General features: G+C 51.6%; 1 protein-coding gene across 2 annotated transcripts in view; it reads left to right on the top strand.

Annotated features, from left to right (window-relative positions):
* The window catches only part of Lrrc4b (leucine rich repeat containing 4B), a 34,452-nt gene extending 19,100 nt beyond the window's left edge, over positions 1 to 15,352 (top strand). For both annotated transcript variants that reach the window (XM_034489852.2, XM_034489845.2), the window contains exon 3: positions 12,959 to 15,352. In XM_034489852.2, coding sequence (XP_034345743.1) covers positions 12,959 to 14,785 — 1,827 coding nt within the window. In that variant the 3' untranslated portion in view covers positions 14,786 to 15,352. The remainder of the gene's footprint in view (positions 1 to 12,958) is intronic.
* The last annotated feature ends 1,856 nt before the right edge of the window (positions 15,353 to 17,208 follow it).

Below are 17,208 nucleotides of genomic sequence, written 5' to 3' on the forward strand. Positions count from 1 at the left end.
GTATCACAGGCCTGGCTTCTAGTGTGGTTCGATAAAAACATAGTATTCCTGTCATCAGGAAGAGACTGATTAAATGGCTGGATGTTCACGCTCTGGAGTGCTGTGCGTTCATTACAAACAGCAGCAGAGGGGTTGGGAAGCTGGGCAGTAAGGCTCCATCCAAGAGTACTTGCCTTGCTTTTGATCCCAGCTCGGTGATAACAAAGAAGAGAGACTGTTCACTTCTCAGTTGCAAATGGAGATATTCATGCTGCATCTTCTCATTGCTCCAGACTCAACCCTTGGGATTAGAAGTGGGCCTGCTGGGTTGGAGTTTAAGATCAGAGAAGCACTACCCAGTGGTGTCATTTGAACATTACCTGTGCCCTGTGTGTACAGGCATGTGCACACACGCACATACACACTCAACATACCATCCTTAGACTACACACACACACACCACACACACACCATACCATCCTTAGAGACTACACACACACACACAACATACCATCCTTAGACTACACACACACATACACACACACTCTCTCTCAACATACTATCCTCAGAGACTACACACACACACACCACACACACACCATACCATCCTTAGAGACTACACACACACACACACACACACACACACACACACACACACACACACACAACATACCATCCTTAGAGACCACACACACATACCATTGTCCCATTACTGTCTTGTCAACTGTCTTCATGACTCCCCTTGCCCTGCCACCATTCCCCACTGCACCCTCAGTATCCAGAGCAAGAGCAGTGAGCGGTAGGCTCTCAGCAGACATGTGAGAGCAGATGGAAGCCTGCCCAGAGCTCTGCCCTCTACTGAGCAGCGCCCCTGTGCCCACAGTGCCCTCTTGTGAGAACCTACATGGCTGAGAGATTCCCACCACCTGTTCCCCCAGTATCCTGGCCTGGGAGTGCCATGCAGGGGGTGAGGGCAGAAGGGGCCACACTGAGCACTTGGGACTCTGAGAGTATTGACAGGATTTTCTCTAATGTGTGACCATCGTGGTTATGTGTGTGGGCTCAGGGGAAGAGTCTCTAACACAGGACAGGGACAGTAAATGATCCCCATAGGCTGAAAGAGGAATCTTCTTACTTTTTATTTAGATTAATTGCTTAGTTTGTGGTGCTGAGGGTGGAGCCTAGAACATTTTATTTTTCTTAAATCTGCAGTTGCCCACTGGTCCCCAGTTGTCCAAATGGGCTGGACTGCACAATCTGAGCATGTGGTCCCAGGGTCACTCTGGCTTGGTGACAGGTCACCAGGCCCTGGAGAAGCTGGAGTGTGGGAAGCAGAGGGTAGATGGTCACCCCTCCACGCCCCCTTATTTTCCAGAAGCTGCTCCACCTGGCTGGGATCCTTACTGCAGCACCCTTCCCCATCCCACCCCCCACCCCCGTCCACAACAACCCTCAGATGCTCACGGTGGTCTCTACCTTCCTGTTGCTGCTGCTGCAATGGTGGTATGTGTGTGCACTTGCGTGCCTGTGATCAGAGTTCCATCCCAGTGTGTCATTCACTGGGAGCTGTGAATTTTTGAGACAGAGACTCTCACAGACCTAAAACTCACCAAATCAGCTAGGCTGGCTACCCAGCCAGTCCCTGTCTCCATTTTTACGTCCCAGGATCACTACCGTGAGCTATACACCTAGTTCTTTATGTGAGTGCTGGGCATTGAACTTAATCCCTGTGTGTGCATCCACTCTCCCCAGAAGCTCTTCCTGGGCCCTGCAGAGTGATCTCCATGGATGGCTTCTTCCAGGGAAAGGTCTTAGGATCATGTGTGCATTTAACTAAGCAAAGTGCGGCTGCCTCCACAGAGGCTCTATGCAGTCCTTCCACCATGACCACTGGAGGGAAATTGAAGGTTCAGAGACTTCCCATCTGAGGACAGCCTAACAGGCAGCATCCCACAGCGAGGAACGAGTTACCCCATGCTCCCTCTGCACAGCTATGGCTAGGGAAGGAATGTCCCCATGATCTCTCTGAATTCTGCAGAGGCATTTACAATGTGGTCTCAAAAAAAGATTGGGAGACACTTTGAAGTGCCCCGTATATGACATCGAACTCTTAGGAAGGTGTGCAGCTACAGACTAAGAAGGCTGAGGCAGGAAGATTGCCAGGAGTTTAAGGCCACTGTGGGCTACGTAGTGAGATTCCATTTCAGTCCATTGATCAATCAATTTTACAGAGCTTTAAAAAAAATAGGAAGAACTCCAAATGATTCCCTGGTGTTAATATTTTAAAACTTCACAGGGAGGGGGTTTGGAGACATGATCCAGCTGTTTCGAGAACTGGTTGTTCTTGCAGAAGACCTGGGTTCAGTTGCCAGCACCCACATATTATCTGAGAATCTCCTAACTTTGATGTCCTTTTCTGACCTCTGAGGGCACCAGACACACACACATACAAATACATACATGCAAGCAAAATACACATATGCATAAAATATTTTAATTGTGCTTTAAAGGGTTGTTCTTGCAGAAGACCTACGTTCAGGTCTGAACACCCTCGCAGTGGCTCCAACCACATGAGACTCTAGTCCCAGGAGGATCTGACGTCCTCCTTCAGCCTTTGTGGGCACTGGACACATGTGATGTACATGCATACATGCCAGCAAAACACCATACACCTAATGATAAATAAATCTTTGTTGTTGTTTTGGGTGTGTTTGTTTGTTTGTTTGTTGAGAGGGTTTCTCTGTGTAGCCCTAGCTGTACTTAAACTCACTCTGTATACCAGGCTGGCACTTGAACTCATAGAGATCTGCCTGCCTCTGCCTCCGAGTGCTGGGATTAAAGGCGTGTGCCACCACCACCCAGCTATAAATAAATCTTTTAAATAACCATTTGACAAGGAACGCACAAAAATACCACCCATGCTTCTCTCTCGGGGCTGCTCTTTGTGGGCAATTTAACTTGTCCGTGATGTCTTGTTTTCTAACTGTTTGCTCACTGAGACCCTCCAATCTGCAATCGGGACAAGTAACCGGAAATAGCAGATGCAAACCCTGGTGTGGTGGCAGAGGCCTGGCTTCACAGATGCTCAGGAGGCTGGGGCAGGAGGACAGCCTGGGAGACTCAGTAAAGCCACTTCTCAAAATAAAATGTAAAAAGATGGTTGGGGTACAGCTCAGTAGCACTGCCCCTGCCTAGAAACCCCCAGTGAGGGGCTGGGTGTGGCTCAAGGGTAGAGCCCCTGCTGTAGATAAGGGAGGCAGAGGCTGATGTCGGCCGCTGGATGGGTACCTCCTTCCCACACCTGTCTGTGAAGAGCCTGGGAGAGGGTCGCACAGCTGCCTCCCGAGACTGAGCTGCATGCTGGGTTAGGTTTTTTCTTCTTCTCCATCCTCTTCTTTTTCTTCTTTGAGATAAAGCTTCATTTACCTCAGGCTGGCCCTGAACTCACTGCATTGCTGAAGACAAGCTTGAAATCGTGATCCTTCTGTCTCCACCCACTAAAGGCTGGGATGACAAAAAAGTGCCACCACACCTAGTTTATATAGTGCGAGGGACAGGAGGCGCTGAATACTTCACCAGTTGAAGTCTCCCAGCCCCACCCCTAACATTCTTTAGTGTGTGTGTATATAGTGCGGTGTGTGTGTGTGTGTGTGTGGAGTGTGTGGAGTGTGTGGAGTGTGTGGAGTGTATGTGTGTGTTGTGTAGTATGTGTTGTATGTGTGGTGTGTCTGTGGTGTGTGATGTGTCTGTGGTGTGTGTGTATGTGTATGGTGTGTGTGGTGTATGTGTGTGTGTGGTATGTGGAGTGTATGTTTGTTGTGGTTTATGGAGTGTGGTGTGTGTGTGTGTGTGTGTGGTATATGGTGTGTCTGTGGTGTGTGATGTGTCTGTGGTGTGTGTGAGTGTGTATGTGTATGGTGTGTGTGTGTAGTGTATGTGTGTGTGTGGTATGTGGAGTGTATGTTTGTTGTGGTTTATGGAATGTGGTGTGTGTGTGTATGTATGTGTGTGGTCTGTGTGTATTTGTGTGTAGCATGGTGTATGTGTTGTGTAGTGTGTGTGGTATAGGGTATGTGTGGTATGGGGGGTGTGTGGCTTATGTGTGTGTGGTATATGTGTATGGAGTGTGGTATTTAGTGTGTATGGTATATAGTGTGTATATGTGTGTGTGTGTATGTGGTGTGTGATGTGTCTGTCTGTTATATGGTGCGTGGTATGTGTGGGGTGTGTGTGAATGTGTATGTATGTGGGGTGTGTGTGTGTGGTATGTGTATGTCTGTGGTGTGTGGTATATATGTGGTATGTGTGTATAGTATGTGTGGTGTATGTATCTGTGTAGTGTGGGGTGTGTATATGGGGTGTGTGTGTGTGGTGTGTATGGTGTGTGTGTGTGTAATGTGTGTGGTGTATATGTCTGTGGTGTGGTATGTATGTTGTGTATATGGTGTTTGTGAGGGGGTACTGTGTATATGTGTGTATGTGGTATTTGTGTGTTCCTGTTTGTGTGTGTGTTCATGCATGTGGAGGCCAGAGGACAACTTCAGACACCATTTCTCCAGTAATAGCTACATCCTGTGAGGATGAGTCTCTCAGTGCTTGATGCTCAGCTGTCAGGCCAGGCTCCCTGGGTAGTGAGCTCCCAGGATCCCCAGCCTGAAGTGACAAACACCTACCACCACACCTGCCTTTTTTGTTGTGGTTTTATGGATTCTGAGAATCAAACTCTGGCCCTCCTGCCAACTGGGCAAGAACTCTGCCAACTGTGTGCAGGGAGGTGGGGTTTGAAGTAGAGTTCTATTTTGTAGCCCAGGCTGGCCACAACGTCGCCTAACCCTCTTGCATGGTGGGTCTACAACCATGGGACAGCATGCCCTTCCTTTGAGCTCAGTTCCATCCCATCCATCCCATGCCCTGACCCTGTAAACTCTGTGACCAAGAGGTTCTTCAAACGCAGATACCTTCCTCCTCCTGGGACACCTTTCTCACCATCTCATCTACCCATCAGTCCCCATGTGCTCTGTGTCAGGGACATACAGGGTCCACTCTCAGCCACAGGTGCATTATGGAAACTGCCCAGACCCCCACTTCATCCTGGGTAAATTGAGGATAACAGGTCCCTCTGTCAGAGCTACTGAAAAGTCTGGGGGCTCGGGAGTAGGGGTGTGGCCCAGTTGGAGAGTGCTCACCCACAGCATGGCATGAAACCAGGTCTTGGTGGCCGCACCTCCATCCCATCTCCCCTCATGCAGCTGTCACACTGAACACTTGGGACTGTTATGCCTGCCTGAGGGCCACGCACTCCTCACTCTAGACTTAGGCCCTGAGACTCCACCTCCACAAATGAAGTCAAAGCCAGGAGCCATCTTTCCCAGCCTGTGCTTTCTCAGAGTCAAGGAGAGGAAGGAGGAGGGGACCCACCAGCTCTGCAAGCCCTTCCTCAGCATAGACAGAGCACCCCAGCCTGAGAGACTGAGAGACTGAGGGGCGATCCCTTAGTCAGGAAGTAGAATTAGGGTTCAACTCTTTCAGCTCAGCTCCTAGCACTTCTTAGTTAATGGCAGCCAGGAGGGAAAGCCCAGGCCCTGGCCACAAGGGAGGAAAGGAAGGAAGAAAGGAAGGAAGGGAGGGAGGGAGGGAGGGAGGGAGGGAGGGAGGAAGGGAGGGAGGGAGGGAGGGGGGAGGGAGGGAGGGAGGGAGGAAGGAAAGAAGGAAGGAAGGAAGGAGACCAATCCAAGCCTGGGTGACTAAATTGCCAATCTGGTGCCAGCATATGGCCCCAGCCATGTGCTGACCATCAAAGAATCCTGTGGAAAAAGAAGGCACCTTATCAAAGATAAGAGATAAATACAAGAAACTGGCATTGAAACAGCTGGGGGGTTTGTTTTTTGATTTTTGATGTGTGTGTGTGTGTGTGTGTGTGTGTGTGTGTGTGTGTTCTGTGGGTATAAATGTGTGCGTACATGATATGTGTATATATGTGTGTGTACTGTGGATGTATTGTGGTGTGTGTGTTTGTGTGGATGTGTGGTATTTGTGTGTGGTGTGTGTGTGTGTGTGTGTGTGTGTGTGTGTGTTTTGAGTGTATGTGTGGTATTTGTGTGTGATGTGTGTGTGTGGTATGTGTATATGCGTGAGTGTATGTGTTTGTGTGTGGTGTGGGTATATATGTGTGTGTATGTGTGTGTGGTGTGATGTGTGTATGTGTGTGTGTGGTGTGGTGTGAGTGTGCAAGTGTCTGTGTGTGTGCATGTTGTCTGTGTATGGTGTGAGTATATGTATATGTGTGTGCTATGTGTGTGTTATGGTGTGGTGTATGCGTGTTGCATGAGCGTACATGCATATACATACAGGCCAGAGGTTGGCATCAGATGTCTTCTTCTGTCCCTCTCCACCATTTTTACCTGAAGTTCACATATGTGGCTATATTGTCTGGCATCCAACCCCGGGGATCAGCCTGCATCCTCCTCCCCAGTGTGGAGGTCACAGATGCACCCGGATTCTTATGTGGGTTCGAAAGATCAAACTCAGGACATCATGCTTTGCATGGCCAGACTTAACCGAGTCAGCCAGCTCTCCAGCCCAGTATCTTTTAAACCTGAAAACAAAAATTTGTGCCACAAAAACTAAAACAACCATTACCCTCATAAGCTGGCTCAACTTTTTTTTTCCTGCTTCATTACATTCAGCATGTATGAAAACAATTTATCTTAATAGCATTAGGGCGAACGGGCCACTTAATCATTTTCCTACCACAGTTAAATTTTTAATAAAGGATCTCCTGACAGTTTGTTTTCTTAAAAGCCCTAACAGAACACAGTGTGATTCACTCAACTCCAGTCCTGGTTACAGACTACAGCAACATGCATGGTGGTCTGAGAAGCCAGGCTGCAGGAAGGGCTGGGGTCAGGCTCCCTGCCCGAGTCTCCACTAGGTCCTCAGCTCTTGCAAGGAACCAGGCAAGAATCAGCAGTTCCTAAAGGACTAAGGGGATAGATGCGGCTAGCTGGAATCTGTCATCCCAGACCCTGTCCCCTTTCTCCTTTATCACAGCAACGTTGGGCAAGAGGTGGAGGGCTTCCTGCTGCAAGAGCCCATCACCATGATGCCTGTCAATAGTCGAGGTTGTCTTGAGAAACAGAACTGATAGGATAAAATGGATAGATGGATGGATGGATGATAGATGGATGGATGGATGATAGATGGATGGATGATGGATGATAGATGGATGGATGGATGATAGATGGATGGATGGATGGATGATAGATGGATGGATGGATGGATGGGACATATTAGAATGGCTTACAGCCTGTGGTCTAGCTAGTCCAACAATGGCTGTCTGTCAATGGAAAATCCAAGAATCCAAGTTGTTCAGTCCATGAGTTGTTCTTCAGGAGACACTAGAATCCTGAATAAGCCAACTTTAATGCTAGTGAAGAAATGGACTTGCCAGAGAGAGCAAGCAGGTAGAGAGCAAGCTTCCTTCTTCCATGTTCTTTATACAGACTATGTCATTCTGGGCTTTCCCTGGGACAGATGTGGACAGGACAGACACAGTCCTGACTCCAAAGAGACCATACTATGGTAATTACCCATTTGGTGTAATTGTGGAGCTTCTGGCCTCAGTGAAGTGATTGGCCTCAATACCCAACACCATCTGAAGGTGTGGCCAGATCAGAGGTGGGTCTGTAGTAATGGTGGATCTTCCCACTTCAAAGGTCCAGATTAGAGGTAGGTCTTTCTGTTTCTGATGATTTAACTAAAAAAGAAAAAACAATCCCTCCTGGTTGTGCCCAGCCATTTGGGTTTTAGGTAATTCCAGGTGTAGTCAAATTGACAAGCAAGAATAGACATGACATCAGAGTAGCCTTGTGACAAGGACATCTGGAGTGTTTCAGACAGTATTGGGGTACTGAAGCCCATCACCCCAGCATGCTGGAAGTACCACAATTACACCATTACAGATGATCAATTACCATACTATGGGCTCTGTGAGGTTAGAAATGTGTCTGTCCTGTTCATGTCTGTCCTGCTGGAAGGCCCATAATTACATAGAACTTCTCAGAACATCCATCAAAGCCAGTGTGGTGGGACCTCCTTGGGGTACCAGGGCACCCCAACCAGGGCAACTAAAAAAACAATACAATGTTTGTCTATTGCTATGAAGAGACACCATGACCAGGACAACTCTTATAAAGGAAAACATTCAGTTGCAGTAGCTTACAGTGTCAGAGGTTCAGTCCACTATCATCATGGCAGGGGAACATGGCAGTGTGCAGGCAGACATGGTGCTGAGAGTTATACATTCTGACTGACAGGCAGCAGGAGGAGAGGAGAGGAGAGGAGAGGAGAGGAGAGGAGAGGAGAGGAGAGGAGAGGAGAGGAGAGGAGAGGAGAGGAGAGGAGAGAGAGAGAGACTGTGCCTGACCTAAGCATTTGAAGCCCCAAAGACTACCCCCAGTGACACACTTTCTCCTACAAGGCCACACCTACTCCAGCTAGGCCACACCCACTCCAGCTAGGCCACACCCACTCCAGCTAGGTCACACCTCCTGTGCCACTTCCTAATGACCAAGCATTCAAATATATGAGCCTATTGAGGATCATTCCTGTTCAAACCAGCACAGTGTTTCAAGGGCAGCCGCTAGAGAGAAGAGGCCATCTATAAATTCTAAAGCAGTAGAGGGTAAATGGGATCATAAGAAATCCAATCCACAGGAGAGGTGGAAAAGCATAGGTGCAAGCATCGGGCAGCATTGTAGAAGTAATTTCTTTGTGTTCATGGTTACAATAAAGGCAAATGAGCTAAGCTTTTTACCAAAAGGCAGAGACTTTAGGGTGGGGTTGGAGTTGAGTTCCTAGAGTGATTGCCTATCATGCATGAAGCCCTGAGTTCAACCCCCAGCCCTGTCTAAACCACTCATAATTCTCACACTTGGGAGGTGGAGTTCAGGGTCTTCCTTGGGCACATAGTAAGTTTGATAACCTTGCCTGAAACTCATAATCCTGCTTTCTTGAACTCATGGCAACCCTCCTGCCTCAGCTTCCCAAGTCCTGTCACTGGGCTTCAATCTTTGGCATTGTCACCCTCACTGAAAGATGAGAAGGCAGTCCCCAGCATCTCTGGTGCTGTCTAGCAAGGGTCTTTGTTGGTAACTTCTCTCACTGTTATAACAGAGTAGCTGACATAAAAGCAGCTTAAGGGAAGAGGGTTTATCTTGACTCTTGACCCACAGTTCTCTGGCTGCTGTCCAACAAGTCAGTAAAGGCATGGAGGCAGGAGGGGGAGGCAGCTGCTCACACTGCATCCAGTCCACAGGTGCTCAACACAATCTCTCCTTTTATTCAGTCCAGAACTCCCCAGTCTTAGGAGGGCGTCACCCACATTCAGGGTTGGTCTTCAAATCCAATCTAGAAACCCCCTCCCAGGTGTGCCCAGAGCCCTGTCTCCTGAGTGACTGAGTTCCCGCTGACTGACTACACTGCACATCACAAGGCCTTTCTCTCCCAGCTTACTCACCTTCAAAGCTGGCTCAGTAACCTCGGCATTGCACTGAAAGCTGTGCACACAGACCTCGCTGCCACAGTCTCCTCTCAAGACTCACAGTCCAGACAGGAACATGACACGTCAAACCAGTGTCAGCCAGTGTGATGCGGCTAGTGAAAATCTATGTGATAAGTGGAACCGTGTGGGACAGGTGAGCAAGCAGATACCAAAGATGGCTTTCCCAGGAACTCCAGAGGATGTGCAGGAGACCATCTCAGGAGAGTGTCAAGAACTCAGAGTATGACCAGTGAAGGAGACCTGTGTGTGAGCCTGGTGTGAGTGGAGCAGAGGAGAGAATGCAGAGAGAGCAGGGTGTAGGTGTGTATGTGTGTATGTCTGTGTGTCTCTCTCTCTGTGTGCACATACACACTGAAGTCACTGAGGTTAGAACTGCACCTTGGACAACTCTGGCCACCAACTGGAAAGGAAGATACAGTTAGGTATTGATAGGTGTTGATCATGGTCTGCTGAGTTGAAAATTTAGAACCAAGTATCCCTGTAGGATTGCAGTCACTACTTATCTGACCACTGGACACGAAGCCGCACATAGGACAGGCAAGTGCTCTACCACTGAACCACACCCCCAACCCCTCACTGGATTAAACACATATTAAGTTTAAGCTTCATTATTTCCTGGTCTCTGGACCTGCTCTCTCCGGCACCCCCCAGATGTGGGCTTCACCAATCTCCCAGCATTTCTCTATCTAATCAACCTAACATGATCAAACATCAATTGGGATTGGTGATCCCAGCACACACCTGTATTCTCAGCTACTTAGGGGGCCAAAACAGGAGGCTTGGCTCCAACTCAAGGCCTACAGAGCCTCCTGTCTCAAAACCCGCCAAGGTTTAAAGTTTAATCACCTATACTTCTGTACACACAGAAAAGTGGACTGAGAGCTGGAGACACGCCTGGACACTTAAGAGCACTGGCTGCCCTTGCAGAGAACCTGGGTTCAGGTCCCAGCATCTAGTTCCAAGGGATTGAAAGCCTTCTTCTGGTCTCTGTGGGACACACACACACACACACACACACACACACACACACACACACCATACCCCTACACACAAAATAATTTTTTAAAGAGGAGGAGGAGAATGAGCGAGTGAGTTGAAAGGCTGACCCAGCTGAGCTCCTGTGTCTTCTGGGCTCTCCTTCCCTTGCTATGTATAGTTCCTTAACAGAAGCACGGATGACCCCCACCAGTAGGAAAGAAGGGCTTGTGGATGCTTGTTCCATTTGTGGTTCTGACCTGATACCAGCCTTGGCAGTGTGTCTTGAGGGACCCTCTTTCCAATTCAGCCCCCTTACACATGAAATCTCAATCCAGACTCCAGCCACTTAACCTACCACAGTGAGTGAGAGTAACTGAGTTTTCCTCTTAAGGGCTACAGTATGAGTGGGGTTGAGACTCAGTCCAGAGTGGCCTCCAGCTCACAATAATCCCCCTGCCTCAGACTCCTGAGTGCTGGGATTAATTATATGCATGGGTTGCCATGCTCAGCTCCCTCACCCCCTCATCATCTCTTCCCCCTAAAACCACAACAGCTCCATGAATCGTCAGGGTGCCTAGGCTGTTCATGTCCTCATGAATGTCCTCATGAAATGTGCTTGTGGCTCAGCAGAACAAGTGACTGGCTAGGGGTGTGCCTCCGGGATCAGATGCATCTGAGAGCCCTCCGGTCTCCAGGTTCCCCAGCACCAAGAAAACATGGGTGTCCCAGACAGGAGTTCTGAAGGGGGCTGATTCAAATTCATTCTGCTGCAGAAGGGCAGCTCTGCTCTCATAAAACCAGAACCGAGGCTCTGGTGTGTGACACACAACCATACGGGCACCTCACACCCATGAGGGTTACAACCAGGACATCCTCCAGAGCAGGCAGCCCTGATCTGAGCATGGAAAGGATAGAGGAATTGACCATGAGAGGTGGTAGGCTGGTGCTTGGAGGCTGAGGAAACCAGCAGATACACAGGCTCGGAAGCAGGAGTGAGCCTGCAGTTCCACAGACCTTGTCAAGGTCTGCGACAAGGCAGAAGCATGAAGGAAGGGGAAGGCGATGGCTGTGGAGGATGAACTGCTTCAAGACAGGACGGTGGCTCCTTAGTGGCTCTTGGGCTAGGATGCAGTTGGTAGAGTGCCTGCCTGGCATGCAGAAAGTCCAGGGTTGCAGTCCCCAGCTCTGCTGCATAAATCTCATGTTGGAGAGCACCTGTAGTAGTCTAACACCAGTAGGTAGAAGCAGGAGGATTTGGAATTCAAGTCATCCATGACTATGTGTGAATTCAAGGCCAGCCTGGGCTACATGAGACCCTGTCTCGATCTTTTTTTTTTTTTTTTTTTTTTTTTTTTTTGTTTGTATGGGGCATCACTGTCCCTGGTCATCTAGGTATGCAGCTTGTATGGGGTAGGAGAAGATTGTGGCAAGCTGTGAGTGGGGAAGTGTCAGGTTTGGAAGGGTCTAAAGGCCCTTTGCAGGGGATGGGGGATGGGGCGGGGTGGAGGTGAGAATAAGAGGAGGAGATAGAGTTGAGACACTGAAGGTGGGGCTTCGGGGCTGATGACCTCAAGCTGCCTTCTGCAGGTGCTACTGCGATGAAGGCTTTGGGTGAGTAGGCCAGGGCTCTTCTCCCTAGAGTGGCTGCCCTCAAAGCCCATGAGGACCACAGTCAGGATCCTGGTGAAGGTTCAGGGAGTTCCAACAGCATGAGAGCACGTTCATAGTCTCTTGTCAGCCAACTGCCTTCTGCTGCCCTCCCTTCCTGAGGGATTTGACCCTGGACAATGGTCAAGTGACAGGTCCCACAGCAAGGAAGGTGAGGCGGGGATGCGAGAGGACTGTGGTGTTCATTACAACTGCAGCCTTGGTTTCTTTATCTGTCCATCAAAACAGCCAACAAGAGGGTAGCAGGCCCACCCAGCTCAGCGCCCAGCAAACCACGTAGTGAGCTTCCTCTCCACCGTTCTGAACAGAGAAATGTTAGGACTGTTGAAGGGGGAGTGACAGGTGCACAGGGAAAGCATCATGGGCCACAGAAAAAGCACCAGTAAGTCAGGCACGGAGGCACAGGCCTGTCATTCCCGAGAGTCAGAAGCCGGGAGATCAAAACTTTGAGGCCAGTCTTGGGAGCTTAATGAAATCCTGACTCCAAATACAACGTAAAAAGACAGCTGGGGATGAAGGATAATGGTATAGCATCTACCTGAGAATCTCCCAGTGAGGGACTGGGGCATGGCTCAGTGGCTATCGACCATCTAGAATCCTCCAGTGAGAGGCCAGGATGGGCTCAGTCACAAAGCTCCTGTCTAGCATGTTAGAGGCCCTAGGTCTTGTCCTTAGCACCACATACTGATCGCTGAGTCTCATTCTCCCGCTGTGAACTGGAGAGTCGTGCTCACAGGCTTGTCAGGCGCACTGACACTGGTCTCCCCACAGGTGATCCGCACCGACACATTCAAGCACCTCAGGCACCTGGAGATCCTGCAGCTGAGCAAGAACCTGGTGCGCAAGATCGAGGTGGGAGCGTTCAATGGGCTACCCAGTCTCAACACACTAGAGCTCTTCGACAACCGGCTGACCACAGTGCCCACACAGGCCTTTGAGTACTTGTCCAAGCTCCGGGAGCTGTGGCTGCGCAACAACCCCATCGAAAGCATCCCATCCTATGCCTTCAACCGAGTGCCCTCATTGCGCCGCCTGGACCTGGGCGAGCTGAAGCGGCTGGAGTACATATCGGAGGCGGCCTTCGAGGGGCTGGTGAACCTGCGCTACCTCAACCTGGGCATGTGCAACCTAAAGGACATCCCCAATCTCACAGCACTTGTGCGCCTGGAGGAGCTGGAGCTGTCGGGGAACCGGCTGGACCTAATTCGCCCCGGCTCCTTCCAGGGCCTCACCAGCCTGCGCAAGCTGTGGCTGATGCATGCCCAAGTGGCCACCATCGAGCGAAACGCCTTCGACGACCTCAAGTCGCTGGAGGAGCTGAACCTGTCCCACAACAACCTGATGTCGCTGCCGCACGACCTTTTCACGCCCCTTCACCGCCTGGAGCGTGTCCACCTGAACCACAACCCCTGGCACTGCAACTGTGACGTGCTATGGCTCAGCTGGTGGCTGAAGGAGACAGTGCCCAGCAATACCACATGCTGCGCACGCTGCCACGCGCCCGCCGGCCTCAAGGGCCGCTACATCGGTGAACTGGACCAGTCCCACTTCACCTGCTATGCCCCGGTCATCGTGGAGCCACCCACAGACCTCAATGTCACCGAGGGCATGGCGGCCGAGCTCAAGTGCCGCACAGGCACATCCATGACGTCGGTCAACTGGCTGACACCTAATGGCACGCTCATGACGCACGGTTCTTATCGTGTGCGCATTTCAGTGCTGCACGACGGCACACTCAACTTCACCAATGTCACCGTGCAGGACACGGGCCAGTACACATGCATGGTGACAAATTCAGCTGGCAACACTACTGCCTCGGCCACGCTTAACGTGTCGGCCGTGGACCCCGTGGCTGCGGGAGGGCCTGGTGGCGGGGGCCCAGGGGGTGGGGGCGGTGCAGGGGGCGCGGGCGGCTACACCTACTTCACCACGGTTACCGTGGAGACGCTGGAGACGCAGCCGGGGGAGGAGGCCCAGCAGCCCCGAGGTACTGAGAAGGAGCCCCCGGGGCCCACGACTGATGGCGCGTGGGGCGGTGGCCGGCCTGATGCTGCAGCCCCGGCCTCGGCGTCCACCACGGCACCGGCTCCGCGCTCCTCGCGGCCCACGGAAAAAGCTTTCACGGTGCCCATCACGGACGTGACAGAGAATGCGCTTAAGGACCTAGACGATGTCATGAAGACCACCAAAATCATCATCGGCTGCTTCGTGGCCATCACATTCATGGCCGCCGTGATGCTGGTGGCCTTCTACAAGCTGCGCAAGCAGCACCAGCTGCACAAGCACCACGGGCCCACGCGCACTGTGGAAATCATCAACGTAGAGGACGAGCTGCCCGCCGCCTCTGCTGTGTCGGTGGCTGCAGCCGCCGCGGTGGCTGGAGGCGCGGGCGTGGGTGGGGACAGCCACCTGGCCCTTCCGGCGCTGGAGCGAGACCACCTCAACCATCACCACTACGTGGCGGCCGCCTTCAAGGCGCACTATGGCGGCAACCCAGGAGGCGGGTGCGGGGCCAAGGGCCCTGGCCTCAACTCCATCCATGAACCTCTGCTCTTCAAGAGCGGCTCCAAGGAGAACGTGCAAGAGACACAAATCTAAACCCAGGCACGCGGGCCGAGATGCTGCTGCTTGCCGAGTAGCCCTGGCGGCGCCTGCCCGTCCTGCAATGGGAAAGGACCTGGAGATCAGGAGAGGTGGCCCCGCCCTCCGCCTTGCCGTGTCCTCTGCCCATCTGTCCTGCCCGCCTCCTTCTAGGGGTTGAGGAGCTTCTTCAAGGGGTACCCTTTCCCCTCATCCCAACAACCCTCCTTTTATGGCTCTTTCTTTTTTCCTTTCCTTTCCTTTTCTTTTTCTTTTGCAGTTTGACGCCTGTCCTTCCCTCCTACTCCTTCACCCTCAAAACACAAGAGACAGACAACTTCACCAGAGCCCAAGGGGCAACTCCAGACAGTGTCCCCAACAGCGAGCTCCACTCGCGGCCCTGGCCGGCCCACCCCACCCCACAGACTCTTTTGATACTGAAGGGAGGTTTGCGTCAATCACTACCTGCTCTGTAATTACTTTAAAAAAAAAACACGGAAAAAGTTTAAAAAAAATTTTTTTTTGTTGTTCATGAAAGTATTGAAGAGAAACAGAACACAAAGCCCCTGTGGGTGGGATAAGGAGAGGGTGGACAGACAAGGATGCTGTCCTCCCAGGAGAGGAGAGTGGATACTCCAAAGTTACAGCTCTGGGACGCTCCATCCCCAAGATTCCAGAGAGGAACAGGTTCACCCACCACAGGGCAGCATGGTTCCATCTCCCCAGCTGCCCTTCCAGGAATGGTCGGGGTGGGGGGTGGGGGCTCAGTAGCTGCCCTTCTATGTGTCTCTGTCTCCATCGCCATTCCTTTCTGACTCTGGTGCCTCCCCCATCACACAACCCCAACCGGAAGGGACCTAGGACTGCAAAGCTCCAAGGTAGCACGGAACAACAGAACTGTGGGATATTGGGGTTCTGAGTGCTGTTAAGTCCAAGACCACACTGCTGCCAGGGCGGGGCTCCCTCTGAAGCATGGGCAGGAGAGCTACCCCCAGCTTCTCCTGGTTGCTCCATGTGTGCCTCCCCAGAAAAGGGGTGCCATTGTGCTGTTCAGGAACTTGCAGCAGAACCTCTCCTAACTGGACCATCTACAGGCACGGCTGTCCAGGAAGGCCACCACGGACAGTCTGGGTGACACATTGAGCAAGTGGTTGTGTTCTCACAAGAAGAGTCCCCTCCATTTCACACGCATCCCTGGTTACCTGGGAAACAAAGTTTGTACAAGGGTGGTGCACAGAATGAACAGTTCTGGACCACACGAGGGACACTGTGAGCGGACCGGAGTCCCCTGCAGTGTCTGCAACTACCAAGAAGAAAAGTATGCAGCCAGGCCAGGACTAGAGTGGGGACATTAGTGACATCTCAGAGTGGCCCATATGTCCAAGGTTTAACCTTCAGAGAGTTAAAGTTACCCAGGAAGTCTGAGGAGACCTAAGGAGATGAAGAGGTAGCCAGAGCCAGGCACACAACACATGGACTCCTGGCCTGGCCTAATGCAGCCTGGCTTATCATCTACACATAGCAGAACTAGACCCTCTGTGGACACGAAAGACCACAGCCTCTACCAGGGATGAGAGGGTAGGAATCTCCCCCTCCAATTCCTTGCACAGTGTGTTCCTGCCCTCTTCTCCCTGTCCCCACCCCTGCATCTTTTCTCTCCCTCCCCAGTGCTAAGTGGATTCTTTATCTGTGACAACTGTCAGGTTCTGCCCTATCTCCTTCCCCATCCGGCTCCTCTCTACTGATGGAGTCTGGGACAGAGCTGCTGCGCATGCACTTTAGGTTCTCCATCTTTTCTGCTTTCTCTGCAGCCATCTCGGCTAGGATCCTGGTTACCATGGCAACACTGCGGCTGTACCAGGTGGCAATGGGGGGCAGGGAGCTGGCCTGCTGCAGCCTGCCATGTCCCATGCCAGGCCTGTCAGCCAGTGGCTAGGCTCATCCTGGGGACACTTATAGACTCCCCCAGCCGTGCAGGCCCCTTCTTCGTGGATGGGATAGGAGGCAGGAGGGGGCTGGGGGCCAGGAATGCAAAGAGGCAGGCGACTGTGACCTCAAGGTGCGATGAATGGTGGACAGTTAAGGTGAGCTCAAGGGCAATTAGAGGCTGGAGTGAGGGAGGGGACTCCAGCCAGGACTGAGGGGCATGGAGGACTGGGAAAGACAGGACATAGGTGGGGCATGCAGGACCACATACTTTCCAGCCAGACCGTTCCACTTAGATCTTAGAGGAGAACGAGGAGATCAAGAGGTCTGTAAGGGGCCTGGTGAAAGACCTAAGTTCCTGTCCCCAGTTCTTCCCCGACCCCAAGCAAACTGCAGTCTCCATGACAACCTGCTGGCCAGCCTGAGGAGGGGGATTGCAAAGGAAATTTTCTACCTCCGCAGGAACAGGAGGATGTGGGCTGTTCAGGAGGCAGTGGGGTAGTGGGTACACAGGC

This window comes from Arvicanthis niloticus, chromosome 1, assembly GCF_011762505.2.
Source record: "Arvicanthis niloticus isolate mArvNil1 chromosome 1, mArvNil1.pat.X, whole genome shotgun sequence".
NCBI classification, from domain to species: Eukaryota; Metazoa; Chordata; class Mammalia; order Rodentia; family Muridae; genus Arvicanthis; species Arvicanthis niloticus.